The sequence below is a fragment of the Oncorhynchus mykiss genome, chromosome 2 (assembly GCF_013265735.2).
Source record: "Oncorhynchus mykiss isolate Arlee chromosome 2, USDA_OmykA_1.1, whole genome shotgun sequence".
NCBI classification, from domain to species: domain Eukaryota; kingdom Metazoa; phylum Chordata; class Actinopteri; order Salmoniformes; family Salmonidae; genus Oncorhynchus; species Oncorhynchus mykiss.
In genome coordinates this window covers 3,842,861-3,862,500 of record NC_048566.1, presented here as the reverse complement: position 1 = coordinate 3,862,500, position 19,640 = coordinate 3,842,861, and the positions used below count along the sequence as shown (strand labels likewise).

Sequence of the window (19,640 nt, the reverse complement as noted above, 5' to 3'; positions counted from 1 at the left end):
TAGTCCACTATATAGGGAATAGGGTTCCATTTGGAACACAGTAGTCCACTATACAGGGAATAGGGTTCCATTTGGAACACAGTAGTCCACTATACAGGGAATAGGGTTCCATTTCAACACAGTAGTCCACTATATAGGGAATAGGGTTCCATTTGGAACACAGTAGTCCACTATATAGGGAATAGGGTTCCATTTCAACGCAGTAGTCCACTATATAGGGAATAGGGTTCCATTTCAACACAGTAGTCCACTATACAGGGAATAGGGTTCCATTTGGAACACAGTAGTCCACTATATAGGGAATAGGGTTCCATTTCAACACAGTAGTCCACTATACAGGGAATAGGGTTCCATTTCAACACAGTAGTCCACTATATAGGGAATAGGGTTCCATTTGGAACACAGTAGTCCACTATACAGGGAATAGGGTTCCATTTGGAACACAGTAGTCCACTATATAGGGAATAGGGTTCCATTTCAACACAGTAGTCCACTATAATAGGGAATAGGGTTCCATTTGGAACACAGTAGTCCACCATATAGGGAATAGGGTTCCATTTGGAACACATGGTGATGTGTTGTAATGGCCTGGTTTGGTTTAGAAACATAGATTTGTTTGTAAGGATTCTTCCTGAGAGTTAGAGAATAATCTGGTATTTTTCCTATTTTTAAAGAATTGTACACAAAACCATGAGTAATTGGTGCTCTTTAAAAGAGAGAGAGAGAAAGAGAGGAGAGAGAGAGAGCGAGAGAGAGCGATGAGGTGAGGCCACAGCACACAGAGGTTGTCTCTCTGAATCTAGTCAGGTCAGGGGGAGAGGAGACCCAGCAAGATGAGTCCATTCCTCTATCTGTCTCTCTCTTCTCTCACTTTGGCTCTCTCATTCTCTCTCTTCCCCCATTCTCTTTCCCCTGTTCTCAGGCCCTGTGGGGTCACTCTAAATGTCCCTCAGCCAAAACAAATATCCGTCACTGTCCTCTTCTGCTGGAAGGAGGCCATCTTGCCCAGGCCTTGTTTTTAAACATGACACAGTGGGAAACTTTTCCTTCTGACTCCGCTGGTGACTGGTGTGTTCCCCCATATCTTCCTCCTTTTCCTCCCTGGGGGTTTCCCCCCTTTCTTCCCTGTTTCTGTTCTGTTCTATCAGACAAACTCAGCTGAATGTCAAGTCAGGAATGTGCTTGTCTGTTAGTGTTTTTCTTCTCAACCTGTCACACGTGTTCAGAAAGGTATTTTCATCATGATCACCTTTTGGTACTTGTTGCTGCCTTGTAGTTGATGTGTGATGTTCTACAGCTGCCATGTAGTTGCTGTGTGATGTTCTACAGCTGCCTTGTAGTTGATGTGTGATGTTCTACAGCTGCCTTGTAGTTGCTGTGTGATGTTCTGCTGCTGCCTTGTAGTTGCTGTGTGATGTTCTACAGCTGCCTTGTAGTTGCTGTGTGATGTTCTACAGCTGCCTTGTTGTTACTGTGTGATGTTCTACAGCTGCCTTGTAGTTGCTGTGTGATGTTCTACAGCTGCCTTGTTGTTACTGTGTGATGTTCTACAGCTGCCTTGTAGTTGATGTGTGATGATCTACAGCTGCCTTGTTGTTACTGTGTGATGTTCTACAGCTGCCTTGTTGTTACTGTGTGATGTTCTACAGCTGCCTTGTAGTTGATGTGTGATGATCTACAGCTGCCTTGTTGTTACTGTGTGATGTTCTACAGCTGCCTTGTAGTTGATGTGTGATGTTCTACAGCTGCCTTGTAGTTGCTGTGTGATGTTCTACAGCTGCCTTGTAGTTGCCGTGTGATGTTCTACAGCTGCCTTGGAGTTGCTGTGTGATGTTCTACAGCTGCCTTGTAGTTGCTGTTTGATGTTCTACAGCTGCCTTGTAGTTGCTGTGTGATGTTCTGCTGCTGCCTTGTAGTTGCTGTGTGATGTTCTACAGCTGCCTTGTAGTTGCTGTGTGATGTTCTACAGCTGCCTTGTAGTTGCTGTGTGGTGTTCTACAGCTGCCTTGTAGTTGCTGTGTGATGATCTACAGCTGCCTTTGTAGTTGCTGTGTGATGTTCTACAGCTGCCTTGTAGTTGCTGTGTGATGTTCTACTGCTGCCTTGTAGTTGCTGTGTGATGTTCTACAGCTGCCTTGTAGTTGCTGTGCGATGTTCTACAGCTGCCTTGTAGTTGCTGTGTGATGTTCTACAGCTGCCTTGTAGTTGCTGTGTGATGTTCTACAGCTGCCTTGTAGTTGCTGTGTGATGATCAACTTATTTGTTTATTTTCTCTGTTTTCCTCAGGCTCTCTCATCTCACCGGGCCTTCCTTCTGACTGCACGCATCCCTAGCAAGGTAAGAACAGCCAGCTACAGCTCATAGGTCTGTCTCTTCTAGGTAACCTAGGAAACTACTCTGGCCAGCCAGCTACAGCTCATAGGCCTGTCTCTTCTAGGAAACTTCTCTGGCCAGCCAGCTACAGCTCATAGGTCTGTCTCTTCTAGGTAACCTAGGTAACTACTCTGGCCAGCCAGCTACAGCTCATAGGCCTGTCTCTTCTAGGTAACCTAGGAAACTACTCTGGCCAGCCAGCTACAGCTCATAGGTCTGTCTCTTCTAGGTCAACTAGGAAACTACTCTGGCCAGCCAGCTACAGCTCATAGGCCTGTCTCTTCTAGGTAACCTAGGATACTACTCTGGCCAGCCAGCTACAGCTCATAGGCCTGTCTCTTCTAGGTAACCTAGGTAACTACTCTGGCCAGCCAGCTACAGCTCATAGGCCTGTCTCTTCTAGGTAACCTAGGAAACTACTCTGGCCAGCCAGCTACAGCTCATAGGTCTGTCTCTTCTAGGTCAACTAGGAAACTACTCTGGCCAGCCAGCTACAGCTCATAGGCCTGTCTCTTCTAGGTAACCTAGGATACTACTCTGGCCAGCCAGCTACAGCTCATAGGCCTGTCTCTTCTAGGTAACCTAGGTAACTACTCTGGCCAGCCAGCTACAGCTCATAGGCCTGTCTCTTCTAGGTAACCTAGGAAACTACTCTGGCCAGCCAGCTACAGCTCATAGGCCTGTCTCTTCTAGGTAACCTAGGTAACTACTCTGGTCAGCCAGCTACAGCTCATAGGTAACCTAGGAAACTACTCTGGCCAGCCAGCTACAGCTCATAGGCCTGTCTCTTCTAGGTAACCTAGGTAACTACTCTGGCCAGCCAGCTACAGCTCATAGGCCTGTCTCTTCTATGTAACCTAGGTAACTACTCTGGCCAGCCAGCTACAGCTCATAGGCCTGTCTCTTCTAGGTCAACTAGGAAACTACTCTGGCCAGCCAGCTACAGCTCATAGGCCTGTCTCTTCTAGGTAACCTAGGATACTACTCTGGCCAGCCAGCTACAGCTCATAGGCCTGTCTCTTCTAGGTTACCTAGGTAACTGCTCTGGCCAGCCAGCTACAGCTCATAGGCCTGTCTCTTCTAGGTCAACTAGGAAACTACTCTGGCCAGCCAGCTATAGCTCATAGGTAACCTAGGAAACTACTCTGGCCAGCCAGCTACAGCTCATAGGCATGTCTCTTCTAGGTAACCTAGGTAACTACTCTGGCCAGCCAGCTACAGCTCATAGGCCTGTCTCTTCTAGGTAACCTAGGTAACTACTCTGGCCAGCCAGCTACAGCTCATAGACCTGTCTCTTCTAGGTCAACTAGGAAACTACTCTGGCCAGCCAGCTATAGCTCATAGGTAACCTAGGAAACTACTCTGGCCAGCCAGCTACAGCTCATAGGCCTGTCTCTTCTAGGTAACCTAGGTAACTACTCTGGCCAGCCAGCTACAGCTCATAGACCTGTCTCTTCTAGGTCAACTAGGAAACTACTCTGGCCAGACAGCTACAGCTCATAGACCTGTCTCTTCTAGGTTACCTAGGTAACTACTCTGGCTGGCACACAGGCTGTACAAGAACAGCTTCCAATTTCAATATTTTTTAAATACTTTTTCAAGTTGATTTGAGTGTTTGGTGGTTCTGATGGTGGTGGTTCTGATGGTGGTGGTTCTGATGGTGGAGGTTCTGATGGTGGTGGTTCTGATGGTGGTGGTTCTGATGGTGGAAGTTCTGATGGTGGAGTCCACTGGCCCTTAGTCACAGTCCACTGGCCCTTAGTCACAGTCCACTGGCCCTTAGTCACAGTCCACTGGCCCTTGGTCACAGTCCACTGGCCCTTGGTCACAGTCCACTGGCCCTTGGTCACAGTCCACTGGCCCTTAGTCACAGTCCACTGGCCCTTGGTCAAAGTCCACTGGCCCTTGGTCACAGTCCACTGGCCCTTAGTCACAGTCCACTGGCCCTTAGTCACAGTCCACTGGCCCTTAGTCACAGTCCACTGGCCCTTGGTCACAGTCCACTGGCCCTTGGTCACAGTCCACTGGCCCTTAGTCACAGTCCACTGGCCCTTAGTCACAGTCCACTGGCCCTTATTCACAGTCCACTGGCCCTTAGTCACAGTTCACTGACCCTTGTTTTTATTTGGCCACATCACAGTGCAACACAGTAATACAGTACAGATGTACCACAGTTATCAGACGGTCTGTCAGCTGTGTGTCTATATCGGCTTACAGTGTCCCCTGTTCTGAAACACCAACATTTTCCCTGTAGACTGTTAGTGTTACTCTCCTCTCCTCTCCTCTCCTCTCCTCTCCTCTCCTCTCCTCTCCTCTCTCCCCCTGGCGTTGTTAGTAGATTAGAGATGTCAATGGAACTTGACCCCGAGGAAAGCCTGCTTACCCCTAGTGACCCCTGATTATATCTGGAACCCCTACATGTGGTCTTAGTGACCCCTGATGATCTCTGGAACCCCTACATTTGGTCCTAGTGACCCCTGATGATCTCTGGAACCCCTACATGTGGTCTTAGTGACCCCTGATGATCTCTGGAACCCCTACATTTGGTCCTAGTGACCCCTGATGATCTCTGGAACCCCTACATGTGGTCTTAGTGACCCCTGATGATCTCTGGAACCCCTACATTTGGTCATAGTGACCCCTGATGATCTCTGGAACCCCTACATGTGGTCCTAGTGACCCCTGATGATCTCTGGAACCCCTACATGTGGTCTTAGTGACCCCTAATGATCTCTGGAACCCCTACATGTGGTCCTAGTGACCCCTGATGATCTCTGGAACCCCTACATGTGGTCTTAGTTCACCCCTGATGATCTCTGGAACCCCTACATGTGGTCCTAGTGACCCCTGATGATCTCTGGAACCCCTACATGTGGTCTTAGTGACCCCTAATGATCTCTGGAACCCCTACATGTGGTCTTAGTGACCCCTGATGATCTCTGGAACCCCTACATGTGGTCCTAGTGACCCCTGATGATCTCTGGAACCCCTACATGTGGTCTTAGTGACCCCTGATGATCTCTGGAACCCCTACCTGTGGTCCTAGTGACCCCTGATGATCTCTGGAACCCCTACATGTGGTCTTAGTGACCCCTGATGATCTCTGGAACCCCTACATGTGGTCATAGTGACCCCTGATGATCTCTGGAACCCCTACCTGTGGTCCTAAGCAGTGGCGCTGAGACGGATTACTCTCAGGGATCACCTCAACTGGATCCTAGAGGATCATCTCCACTGGACCCTAGAGGACCACCTCCACTGGACCCTAGAGGATCACCTCCACTGGATCCTAGAGGATCACCTCCACTGGACCCTAGAGGACCACCTCCACGGGACCCTAGAGGACCACCTCCACTGGACCCTAGAGGATCACCTCCACGGGACCCTAGAGGATCACCTCCACTGGGCCCTAGAGGATCACCTCCACTGGACCCTAGAGGATCACCTCCACTGGATCCTAGAGGATCACCTCCACTGGACCCTAGAGGATCACCTAGAGGATCACCTCCACTGGGTCCTAGAGGATCACCTCCACTGGGTCCTAGAGGATCACCTCCACTGGGCCCTAGAGGATCACCTCCACTGGACCCTAGAGGATATCCTCCACTGGGTCCTAGAGGATCACCTCCACTGGATCCTAGAGGATCACCTCCTCTGGGCCCTAGAGGATCACCTCCTCTGGGCCCTAGAGGATCACCTCCACTGGATCCTAGAGGATCACCTCCACTGGATCCTAGAGGATCACCTCCACTGGACCCTAGAGGATCACCTCCACTGGGTCCTAGAGGATCACCTCCACTGGACCCTAGAGGATCACCTCCTCTGGGCCCTAGAGGATCACCTCCACTGGACCCTAGAGGATCACCTCCTCTGGGCCCTAGAGGATCACCTCCACTGGACCCTAGAGGATCACCTCCACTGGACCCTAGAGGATCACCTCCACTGGACCCTAGAGGATCACCTCCACTGGATCCTAGAGGATCACCTCCTCTGGGTCCTAGAGGATCACCTCCACTGGACCCTAGAGGATCACCTCCACTGGACCCTAGAGGATCACCTCCACTGGACCCTAGAGGATCACCTAGTGGATCACCTCCACTGGAGCCTAGAGGATCACCTCTACTGGACCCTAGAGGATCACCTCCACTGGACCCTAGAGGATCACCTCCACTGGACCCTAGAGGATCACCTCCACTGGATCCTAGAGGATCACCTCCACTGGACCCTAGAGGATCACCTCCACTGGACCCTAGAGGATCACCTCCACTGGATCCTAGAGGATCACCTCCACTGGACCCTAGAGGATCACCTCCACTGGACCCTAGAGGATCACCTCCACTGGGCCCTAGAGGATCACCTCCACTGGGCCCTAGAGGATCACCTCCACTGGGCCCTAGAGGATCACCTCCACTGGACCCTAGAGGATCACCTCCACTGGACCCTAGAGGATCACCTCCACTGGATCCTAGAGGATCACCTCCACTGGGCCCTAGAGGATCCCCTCCACTGGACCCTAGAGGATCACCTCCACTGGGCCCTAGAGGATCACCTAGTGGATCACCTCCACTGGAGCCTAGAGGATCACCTCTACTGGACCTTAGAGGATCACCTCCACTGGATCCCAGGTCACTGGGTGATAAGACAGCAGTGTATTTACCAACCCACCCTGGAGTTGTCGATTGTCCACTGAACAGATTCTTACATTGAATCCTCATTACTTTGTTATCCTTCAATAAATACAGGAACTACAGCCAGAAGTTCTGAAGTTAGTCCACAGAACGATGTTCATTGAATCCAGACTGAGGATGTCCTGGATCCTCTCATCAGTGTGTCTGACTATCACGGCCTGGACAGAGGAATGTACAGGATACTCTTATCAGTCTGTCTATCATGGCCTGGACAGAGAAATGTACAGGATACTCTTATCAGTCTGTCTGACTTTCACGGCCTGCAGAGGATGCATTTTAGCAGTAGGAGAGGAGATTCTTCAGCTATAGATTAGTAGCCGTCTCTCAGGCCAGCGTAAAATCTGTTCCTCCCCTCCTACCCTCTCTCTGTAAGAGTTCAGGGGACTCTCTCTCTTTCTACACTCCTATCCTCTTTCTCTCTTTCTCCTCTCCTACCCTCTTTCTCTCTTTCTCCCTTCCTACCCTCTCTCTTTCTCCCCTCCTACCCTCTTTCTTTCCTTCTCTTTCTCCCCCCTACCCTCTCTCTTTCTCCCCCTACCCTCGCTCTATCTTTCTCCCCTCCTACCCTCTCTCTCTCTCTTTCTCCCCTCCTACCCTCTCTCTCTTTCTCTCACTTTCTCCCCTCCTGCCCTCTCTCTTTCTCTCTCTTTCTCCCCTCCTACCCTCTCTCTTTCTCCCCCCTACCCTCGCTCTATCTTTCTCCCCTCCTACCCTCTCTCTCTCTCTTTCTCCCCTCCTACCCTCTCTCTCTCTTTCTCTCACTTTCTCCCCTCCTACCCTCTTTCTTTCCTTCTCTTTCTCCCCCTACCCTCTCTCTTTCTCCCCCCTACCCTCGCTCTATCTTTCTCCCCTCCTACCCTCTCTCTCTCTCTTTCTCCCCTCCTACCCTCTCTCTCTCTTTCTCTCACTTTCTCCCCTCCTACCCTCTCTCTTTCTCTCTCTTTCTCCCCTCCTACCCTCTCTCTTTCTTTCTCTTTCTCTTTCTCCCCTCCTACCCTCTCTCTCCCTTTCTCCCCTCCTACCCTCTATCTCTCTCTCTTTCTCCCCTCCTACCCTCTCTCTCTCTTACTCCCCTCCTAGCCTCTCTCTCTCTCTCTCCATCAGAGGTATCTCTGCTGGGGCCTCTCAGGCTGTGGTTGTTTTGATAGCGTGCTGCGCTCCAGGCAGGCTTCAGCCTGTTTATGAAAATGGTGGAATTGATCTGACCCATCGTCTGGCTTTCTATCACCCTCGTCCTGTCTAGTTTCCTCTGAACAGTCTGGTCTGGTTTCCTCTGATCAGTCTGGTCTGGTTTCCTCTGAACAGTCTGGTCTGGTTTCCTCTGAACAGTCTGGTCTGGTTTCCTCTGATCAGTCTGGTCTGGTTTCCTCTGATCAGTCTGGTCTGGTTTCCTCTGAACAGTCTGGTCTTGTCTCCTCTGAACAGTCTGGTCTGGTTTCCTCTGAACAGTCTGGTCTTGTCTCCTCTGAACAGTCTGGTCTGGTTTCCTCTGATCAGTCTGGTCTGGTTTCCTCTGATCAGTCTGGTCTGGTTTCCTCTGATCAGTCTGGTCTGGTTTCCTCTGAACAGTCTGGTCTGGTTTCCTCTGATAAGTCTGGTCTGGTTTCCTCTGATCAGTCTGGTCTGGTGTTCTCTGAACAGTCTGGTCTGGTTTCCTCTGATCAGTCTGGTCTGGTGTTCTCTGAACAGTCTGGTCTGGTTTCCTCTGATCAGTCTGGTCTGGTTTCCTCTGAACAGTCTGGTCTGGTTTCCTCTGATCAGTCTGGTCTGGTTTCCTCTGATCAGTCTGGTCTGGTTTCCTCTGAACAGTCTGGTCTGGTTTCCTCTGAACAGTCTGGTCTGGTTTCCTCTGAACAGTCTGGTCTGGTTTCCTCTGAACAGTCTGGTCTGGTTTCCTCTGAACAGTCTGGTCTGGTTTCCTCTGATCAGTCTGGTCTGGTTTCCTCTGATCAGTCGGATCTGGTTTCCACCTTCTGGGGCTTCCCGTTAGATAGAGGAGAGCTGGGAGGGATTGTAGGAGTAAGTCTCTCTCCTCTCCTCTCCTCTCCTCTCCTCTCCTCTCCTCTCCTCTCCTCTCTCTCTGTATTTTCCCTCTACCTCTGTTATTTTCCTTCTCTCTTTCTACTTAGTTTTCCTCTCCCGTAAGACTCAGTTGATGTTGGTTTAGAACCAGTGTGTCTCTGTGGACAACAGCCTGCAGCAGCAGCCAGGCCTGTGTGTTTAGGTAAGGTTATGTTAGGTCTGGTGCTGTGTCCTTGGTTTAATCCCTGAGCTCTGAGCTCTGTCTACACACACATGCACGCACGCACGCACACACACACACACACACACAAGCACATATGCACACACACGCACGCACACACACACACACACACACAAGCACATATGCACACACACGCACGCACGCACACACACACACAAAACCACACACCCACCCGCACGCACGCACTCAGACACGCACACACGCACATGCATGCCTGCACACACAAGCACACACGCACGCACGCACACACACACACACGCTCTGTATGTGAAGTCTATCATCCAACCCACCCTGAGGGTGTAACTTTAACAGTGGTCATGGCAGGGTTTTACTACAGCCCTGCACCATTCAGATGCATCATTACTGTCAACACGACACTGATTGACTTTGTGTATTTGACGTGATGATATGCAGTTAAGGTTGCAGTTTGGCAGCAGGTCTTGCATCATCTCTGTAATCTCTGCTGGGCTGAGCATGCAGTCTTAACTGGAGTTATCCCATTATCTCAGATCTATCTCTAACTGGAGTTATCCATTATCTCAGATCTACCTCTAACAGGAGTTAACCATTATCTCAGATCTACCTCTAACTGGAGTTATCCATTATCTCAGATCTAACTCTAACTGGAGTTATCCCATTATCTCAGATCTACCTCTAACTGGAGTTATCCATTATCTCAGATCTACCTCTAACTGGAGTTATCCATTATCTCAGATCTATCTCTAACTGGAGTTATCCCATTATCTCAGATCTACCTCTAACCGGAGTTATCCCATTATCTCAGATCTACCTCTAACTGGAGTTATCCATTATCTCAGATCTACCTCTAACTGGCATTATCCATTATCTCAGATCTACCTCTAACTGGAGTTAACCATTATCTCAGATCTACCTCTAACTGGAGTTATCCATTATCTCAGATCTAACTCTAACTGGAGTTATCCCATTATCTCAGATCTACCTCTAACTGGAGTTATCCATTATCTCAGATCTACCTCTAACTGGAGTTATCCATGATCTCAGATCTATCTCTAACTGGAGTTATCCCATTATCTCAGATCTACCTCTAACCGGAGTTATCCCATTATCTCAGATCTACCTCTAACTGGAGTTATCCATTATCTCAGATCTACCTCTAACTGGCATTATCCATTATCTCAGATCTACCTCTAACTGGAGTTATCCATTATCTCAGATCTACCTCTAACTGGAGTTATCCATTATCTCAGATCTAACTCTAACCGGAGTTATCCCATTATCTCAGATCTACCTCTAACCGGAGTTATCCCATTATCTCAGATCTAACTCTAACTGGAGTTATCCATTATCTCAGATCTACCTCTAACTGGCGTTATCCATTATCTCAGATCTACCTCTAACTGGAGTTATACTGTCAGGACAGATATCAGAGAGACAGACTACTGTCAGGACAGATATCAGAGAGACAGAATACTGTCAGGACAGATATCAGAGAGACCGACTACTGTCAGGACAGATATCAGAGAGACAGACTACTGTCAGGACAGATATCAGAGAGACAGACTACTGTCAGGACAGATATCAGAGAGACAGACTACTGTCAGGACAGATATCAGAGAGACCGACTACTGTCAGGACAGATATCAGAGAGACCGACTACTGTCAGGACAGATATCAGAGAGACCGACTACTGTCAGGACAGATATCAGAGAGACCGACTACTGTCAGGACAGATATCAGAGAGACAGACTACTGTCAGGACAGATATCAGAGAGACAGACTACTGTCAGGACAGATATCAGAGAGACAGAATACTGTCAGGACAGATATCAGAGAGACAGACTACTGTCAGGACAGATATCAGAGAGACAGAATACTGTCAGGACAGATATCAGAGAGACAGACTACTGTCAGGACAGATATCAGAGAGACAGACTACTGTCAGGACAGATATCAGAGAAACAGACTACTGTCAGGACAGATATCAGAGAAACAGAATACTGTCAGGACAGATATCAGAGAGACAGATGGATAATAAACGAGTGACTGAATTATACAATTAGTCACGCCTCTGCTTTCTGACAGCACCTCTCAGCAGGCTGCAGCTATTGGCTGGCTCAGACATGGACTAATCTCTTTCATTCTTCACTCATTTCCTCTTCCTCACTATATCTAATCCAACACTGCTAGTGGGACATTCTCTAGTGGGACATTCTCTAGTGGGACATTCTCTAGTGGGACATTCTCTAGTGGGACATTCTCTAATGGGACATTCTCTAGTGGGACATTCTCTAGTGGGACATTCTCTAATGGGACATTCTCTAGTGGGACATTCTCTAATGGGACATTCTCTAGTGGGACATTCTCTAATGGGACATTCTCTAGTGGGACATTCTCTAGTGGGACATTCTCTAATGGGACATTCTCTAGTGGGACATTCTCTAGTGGGACATTCTCTAATGGGACATTCTCTAGTGGGACATTCTCTAGTGGGACATTCTCTAGTGGGACATTCTCTAATGGGACATTCTCTAGTGGGACATTCTCTAGTGGGACATTCTCTAGTGGGACATTCTCTAGTGGGACATTCTCTAGTGGGACGGGCCTCGATACACCTCAGTGGACATGTTTGTCAGTGTTTGTAGACTCTGTGAGGGAGAGGAGTGAACGTGACTGAGAACAAGGGATTCATAGATGCTTTTTACATTCACAGTTCACAGCTTATATCGTAGATGTGTACCTTTTTGTCTTGGATATTCAGCAAGTCTGAATAAAGACTTCGAAAATACATTTGAGGAAGGCTAAAATAAGGATTTTCAGGTAGGCTACAGGGACTGACTCTGCTGGTTGGCCTTCTGGAATACAGTAACTATAACACAGGAGGGTCCAGCTGACTGGTAGGCCTTCTGGAATACAGTAACTATGACACAGGAGGAACCAGCTGGCTGGTAGGCCTTCTGGAATACAGTAACTATGACACAGGAGGGACCTGCTGGCTGGTAGGCCTTCTGGAATACAGTAACTATGACACAGGAGGAACCAGCTGGCTGGTAGGCCTTCTGGAATACAGTAACTATGACACAGGAGGAACCAGCTGGCTGGTAGGCCTTCTGGAATACAGTAACTATGACACAGGAGGAACCAGCTGGCTGGTAGGCCTTCTGGAATACAGTAACTATGACACAGGAGGAACCAGCTGGCTGGTAGGCCTTCTGGAATACAGTAACTATGACACAGGAGGGACCTGCTGGCTGGTAGTCCTTCTGGAATACAGTAACTATGACACAGGAGGGACCTGCTGGCTGGTAGTCCTTCTGGAATACAGTAACTATGACACAGGAGGAACCAGCTGGCTGGTAGTCCTTCTGGAATACAGTAACTATGACACAGGAAGAACCAGCTGGCTGGTAGTCCTTCTGGAATACAGTAACTATGACACAGGAAGAACCAGCTGGCTGGTAGGCCTTCTGGAATACAGTAACTATGACACAGGAGGGACCTGCTGGCTGGTAGGCCTTCTGGAATACAGTAACTATGACACAGAAGGAACCAGCTGGCTGGTAGTCCTTCTGGAATACAGTAACTATGACACAGGAAGAACCAGCTGGCTGGTAGGCCTTCTGGAATACAGTAACTATGACACAGGAGGGACCTGCTGGCTGGTAGGCCTTCTGGAATACAGTAACTATGACACAGGAAGAACCAGCTGGCTGGTAGGCCTTCTGGAATACAGTAACTATGAAACAGGAAGAACCAGCTGGCTGGTAGGCCTTCTGGAATACAGTAACTACGACACAGGAGGGACCAGCTGGTTGAAATGTGTCAGTCAGCCTGAGGGTCAGACAGACAGCCTCTCTCCTCTCTCTGTCCACAACTACTGCCAAGCCTCAGGAGCACTGTCTGTCTACCTGCCTGCATCAGTCTGGCCATGCTGCCTGGTTCCTGGCTGTGTGCGTGCGTGTGTGTGCGTGTGTGTGTGTGTGTGTGTGTGTGTGTGTGTTAAACCCATTTCATATGTATATACTGTATTATTAGTCAAGGCCATCCTATTCAACTATTGCTCCACATATATGATTCTATCCACACATTCTACAGATATACTATATATTATATATTATATCAATATACTGTTCATAATGTCTATACATCACATATATATACTATATACATATTCTAACCACATACTGTTCATTATGTCTATTCATCCCATCACATATTCTACAGATATACTATATATTATATCAATATACTGTTCATAATGTCTATACATCACATATATATACTATATACATATTCTAACCACATACTGTTCATTTTGTCTATTCATCCCATCACATATTCAGATTTATACACCAGACTCCCTCTTCGCTCGTCCCAATATTTCTATGTTTCTTAATTCCATTCTTTTACTTTTCAGATTTGTGTGTATTGTTGTGTATTGTTGGGTATTGTTGTGTATTGTTGTGTATTGTTGGGTATTGTTGTGTATTGTTGGGTATTGTTCGGTATTGTTGTGTATTGTTCGGTATTGTTGTGTATTGTTGTGTATTGTTGGGTATTGTTGGGTATTGTTGTGTATTGTTGTGTATTGTTGGGTATTGTTGTGTATTGTTGTGTATTGTTCGGTATTGTTGTGTATTGTTGTGTATTGTTGGGTATTGTTGTGTATTGTTGTGTATTGTTGGGTATTGTTGTGTATTGTTGTGTATTGTTGGGTATTGTTGTGTATTGTTGGGTGTTGTTGTGTATTGTTGGGTATTGTTGTGTATTGTTGGGTATTGTTGTGTATTGTTGTGTATTGTTGTGTATTGTTGGGTATTGTTGTGTATTGTTGGGTATTGTTGTGTATTGTTGTGTATTGTTGTGTATTGTTGGGTATTGTTGTGTATTGTTGTGTATTGTGGGGTGTTGTTGTGTATTGTTGTGTATTGTTGTGTATTGTTGTGTATTGTTGTGTATTGTTGTGTATTGTTGTGTATATTTGGGTATTGTTGTGTATTGTTGTGTATTGTTGTGTATATTTGGGTATTGTTGTGTATTGTTGTGTATTGTTGGGTATTGTTGTGTATTGTTGTGTATTGTTGTGTATTATTAGATATTTCTGCACTGCCAGGAACACAATGCGTTTCACAAGACCCTCAATAACATCTGCTAAATATGTGTATGCGCCCAATACCATTTCATTTGATTTGTGTGAGGTTTGTTTGTCTATGTGTGTCTGTGTGTATTAATTCACAGTATGGTATGTGGTATGCAGGTGTGTGTGTGTGTGTGTGTGTGTGTACATTTGTAACGTGTGCATCTGGTGTGAACCAGCTTCACTCTCCAGTCCTTTAGTGGAATGGAATGCTAGACGACATTGTGGCGTGTTGTTTGATAACTTCCTGTTTCAAAGGACCTGAGAAGAAGTGGATGTTCATGAACTCTACATTCAGGCCCATATTCATAAAGGGTCTCAGAGTTAAGAGTGCTGATCCAGGATCAGGTACCACCGTCCATTAAAATCATATTCATTATAATCTAAAACTGATCCCAGATCAGCATTTTTTACTCTGAGATGCTTCATGATATGATTCTATTCTGAAGCAATACTCTTAAATGATGACCTCAGCACTGAGGGGTGTGTTTGAACAGAGGCAGGTTGGAAAAAGATCCCTGTTCATTCATTTTAGAACGAAGCTAGAATGTGTGTCCCAATTGGCACCCTATTCCCTACGTAGTGCACTACTTTCAAACAGAGCCCTATGGGTCTAGGGTGGCATTTGAGGTGCAGCCTCAGTCACTATTCTGATCTTTCATTATCCTCCTGCAGTACCTCATCCATCCATTATCCTCATACAGTACCATTCATCCATTATCTTCGTGATGTGTATCATTCATCCATTATCCTCCTACAGTACCGTTTATCCATTATCTTCACGCAGCATGTCATATATCCATTATCCTCATACGGTATTTCATTCATCCATTATCCACATACGATACCCCGCCCAGCCATTATCCTCTTACAATATACATACATTGTCCTCCTTCGATGTCTCATCCATCCATTATCGTCCTAGAGTACATCATCATCCATTATCCCGTAACAGTATATCATTTATCCATTATCCTCCCACCGTATCTCGTCCATCCATTATCATTCTACAGTATCTCATCCATCGATTATCCCCCATGCAGTGTTTCATCCATCCATTGTCCTCCTACAGTATCTCATCCCTCCCTTATCCTTCTACAGTATCTCATCCATCCATTGTCCTCCTACAGTACCTCATCCGTCCATTATCCTCCTCCAGTATATCATCTATCCATTATCCTCCAACCGTACCTCATCCATCCACTATCCTCTTACAGTACTTCATCCATCCAGTATCCTCCTACAGTACCTCATCCATCCATTATCCTCTTACAGTATCTCACCCATCCATTATCCTCCTACAGTTTCTCATCCGTCCATTATCCTCCTACAGTATCTCATCCATCCAGTATCCTCATACAGTGTATCATCCATCCATTATCATCAATCCATTATCCTCCTACTGTATCTCACCCATCCATTATCCTCCTACAGTATCTCATCCGTCCATTACCCTCCTACAGTATCTCATCCATCCAGTATCCTCATACAGTGTATCATCCATCCATTATCATCCATCCATTATCCTCCTACAGTACCTCATCCATCCATTATCCTCTTACAGTATCTCACCCATCCATTATCCCCCTACAGTATCTCACCCATCCATTATCCTCCTACAGTATCTCATCCATCCATTATCCTCCTACAGTATCTCACCCATCCATTATCCTCCTACAGTATCTCACCCATCCATTATCCCCCTACAGTGTATCATCCATCCATTATCCTCCTACAGTACTTCATCCATCCAGAGTAGTATTTACCAGCCAGGTCTGAAACACTACTGTGATTGACAGCTGTATTATATATCATGATTTCTATATGTATATATGTGTTTTATTATTCTCTTTCAGATTGAACACAACTTTAATTATCTGGAGATACAAGGGATCACCTGTAACAAGCCCACACAGGTCAGAAAACCACCTCTCTGACTGAACCATGTATCGCTCCAACTAATGGTTCATCATCTGATCAGGAATCATCTGTTAGTCAATCATCCATCTGAACAGTGTTATTACTGGTTGTAATGTGTGTGACAATCACCATTATATATGTTACTGAAGGCTACTATATTATATTACCGAGGGTTACTATATGATGTTATTATATGATATTACTATATGATATTACTGAGGGTTACTATATGATATTACTGAGGATTACTATATGATAATACTGAGGGTTACTATATGATATTACTATATGATATTACTGAGGGTTACTATATTATATTACTGCGGGTTACTATATAATATTACTGAGGGTTACTATATGATATTACTGAGGGTTACTATATTATATTACTGAGGGTTACTATATGATGTTACTATATGATATTACTGAGGGTTACTATATGATATTACTGAGGGTTACTATATGATGTTACTATATGATATTACTGAGGGTTACTATATGATATTACTGAGGGTTACTATATGATATTACTGAGGGTTACTATATGATATTACTGAGGGTTACTATATTATATTACTGAGGGTTACTATATGATATTACTGAGGGTTACAATATAATATTACTGAGGGTTACTATATGATATTACTGAGGGTTACTATATGATATTACTGAGGGTTACTATATTATATTACTGAGGGTTACTATATTATATTACTGAGGGTTACTATATGATATTACTATATGATATTACTATATTATATTACTGAGGGTTACTATATGATATTACTGAGGGTTACTATATTATATTACTGAGGGTTACTATATGATATTACTATATGATATTACTGAGGGTTACTATATGATGTTACTATATGATATTACTGAGGGTTACTATATGATATTACTATGTGATATTTCTGAGGGTTACTATATGATATTACTATATGATATTACTGAGGGTTACTATATGATATTACTGAGGGTTACTATATGATATTACTGAGGGTTGTTGTTCATGTTTGTCTTGTATAGTTGACGGTGGACTATGAGAGAGGTGTTGTGTCTCTGAAGCTGACCTCTACAGAAGAGGTGAATGAGGTGGTGGCTCACATTGGGATCTGTCTACAGAGGATATGTCCTGGTCTATCACCACTGTGAGTACACACATGCACACTCGTGCACAAATACCCGCGCACGAACGAACGTGCACGAACGCACACACACACACACACACACACACACACACACACACACACACACACACACACACACACACAGTCAATGACCTTTAGTTTCCACTGACCTTTCTTTCCTATTCACACTCTCTTTTTCCATTCCCCTTCCCTCTCTCTTTCTTTGTCTCTCTCCCTCTCTCCTGCCTCTCTCCCCTATCTCTCTCCCTCTCTCCTGCCTCTCTCCCTCTCTCCTGCCTCTCTCCCTCTCTCTCTCCCTCTCTCTCCCCCCTCTCTCCTCTCTCTCTCCTGCCTCTCTCCCTCTCTCTCTCCCTATCTCTCCCTCTCTCTTCCCTATCTCTCTTTCACCGTCTCTCCCTCTCCCCTCCCTCTCGCTCTCTCTCTGTCTCTCCCCCCTCTCTCTCTCTCTCTCTCGCTCTCTCTCTCCCTCTCTCTCTCTCTCTCTCTCTCTCTCTCTCTCTCTCTCTCTCTCTCTCTCTCTCTCTCCCTCCCTCCCTCCCTCCCTCTCTCCCCTCCCTCTCTCCTCTCTCCCTCTCTCCTGCCTCTCTCCCCTATCTCTCTCCCTCTCTCTCTCACTCTCTCTCTCCCTCTCTCTCTCCCTCTCTCTCCTCCCTCTCTCCTCTCCCTCTCTCCTCTCTCCTCTCTCTCTCTCTCTCTCTTCCCTATCTCTCATTCCCCTTCTCTCTCTCTCTCTCTCTCTCTCTCTCTCTCTCTCTCTCTCCCTCTCTCGCTCCCTCTCTACTCCCTCTCTCCTCTCTCCCCCCTCTCCTCTCTCTCTCCCCTATCTCTCCCTCTCTCTTCCCTCTCTCTTTCACCGTCTCTCCCTCTCCCCTCCCTCTCGCTCTCTCTCTCTGTCTCCCCCCCCCTCTCTCTCTCTCTCTCTCTCTCTCTCTCTCTCTCTCTCTCTCTCCTTCTCTCTCTCTCGCTCTCTCTCTCTCTCTCTCTCGCCCTCTCTCTCTCTCTCTCTCGCCCTCTCTCTCTCTCTCTCTCTCTCTCGCCCTCTCTCTCTCTCTCTGTCTCTCTCTCTCTCTCGCCCTCTCTCGCCCTCTCTCTCTCTCTCTCTCTCTCTCTCTCTCTCTCGCCCTCTCTCTCTCTCTCGCCCTCTCTCTCTCTCTCTCTCGCTCTCTCGCCCTCTCTCTCTCTCTCTCTCTCTCTCTCTCGCCCTCTCTCTCTCTCTCGCCGTCTCTTTCGGTCTCTTTGCTTCTCTCTTTCCATGCAATTTAATGTGACTTATTCCATCCACTGATTACACTGAGCTTTCCCACCTAACACTGATCTGGGTTCAGTCAGGCAGGGTTCAGTCCTAGACAGAATGGACTCTTGATGAGACTCTCTGACCTTCTCTGAATGGCTTCTGTGTAAATAATCTGTCATCACCTGCTAATATCTGTGATGTTGTACGGACCGTGAAGTGAACAGCAGCTATCTAGAGGTCTTCACATTTTACAGCAGTCAAGCACATCCTAGCAATTTACTACAGTCAGGGTCATCTACACTATAGACAGTATATCAGTGTCTATATACAGACCTATAGCCATGTTAACTCCCCAGTATATCAGTGTCTATATACAGACCTATAGCCATGTTAACTCCCCAGTATATCAGTGTCTATATACAGACCTATAGTCATGTTAACTACCCAGTGTCTATATACAGACCTATAGCCATGTTAACTACCCAGTGTCTATATACAGACCTATAGCCATGTTAACTCCCCAGTATATCAGTGTCTATATACAGACCTATAGCCATGTTAACTACTCAGTGTCTATATACAGACCTAGAGCCATGTTAACTACCCAGTGTCTATATACAGACCTATAGCCATGTTAACTCCCCAGTGTTTATATACAGACCTATAGTCATGTTAACTACCCAGTGTCTATATACAGACCTATAGCCATGTTAACTCCCCAGTGTCTATATACAGACCTATAGCCATGTTAACTCCCCAGTATATCAGTGTCTATATACAGACCTATAGCCATGTTAACTCCCCAGTGTCTATATCCAGACCTATAGCCATGTTAACTCCCTATGCTCTGCTCTGTATACAAATCTGACAATATTCTCCTTTATTAAAACAT

The 19,640-nt window shown here is 46.3% G+C and overlaps 1 protein-coding gene across 8 annotated transcripts in view; it reads left to right on the top strand.

Annotated features, from left to right (window-relative positions):
• Positions 1-19,640, top strand: part of LOC110506994 (F-actin-uncapping protein LRRC16A) — a 219,535-nt gene that overhangs the window by 62,070 nt on the left and 137,825 nt on the right. For all 8 annotated transcript variants that reach the window (XM_036935377.1, XM_036935386.1, XM_036935393.1 and 5 more), the window contains 3 exons: positions 2,287-2,337; positions 16,297-16,356; positions 17,393-17,514. In XM_036935377.1, the coding sequence (XP_036791272.1) occupies positions 2,287-2,337; positions 16,297-16,356; positions 17,393-17,514 (233 nt within the window). The remainder of the gene's footprint in view (positions 1-2,286; positions 2,338-16,296; positions 16,357-17,392; positions 17,515-19,640) is intronic.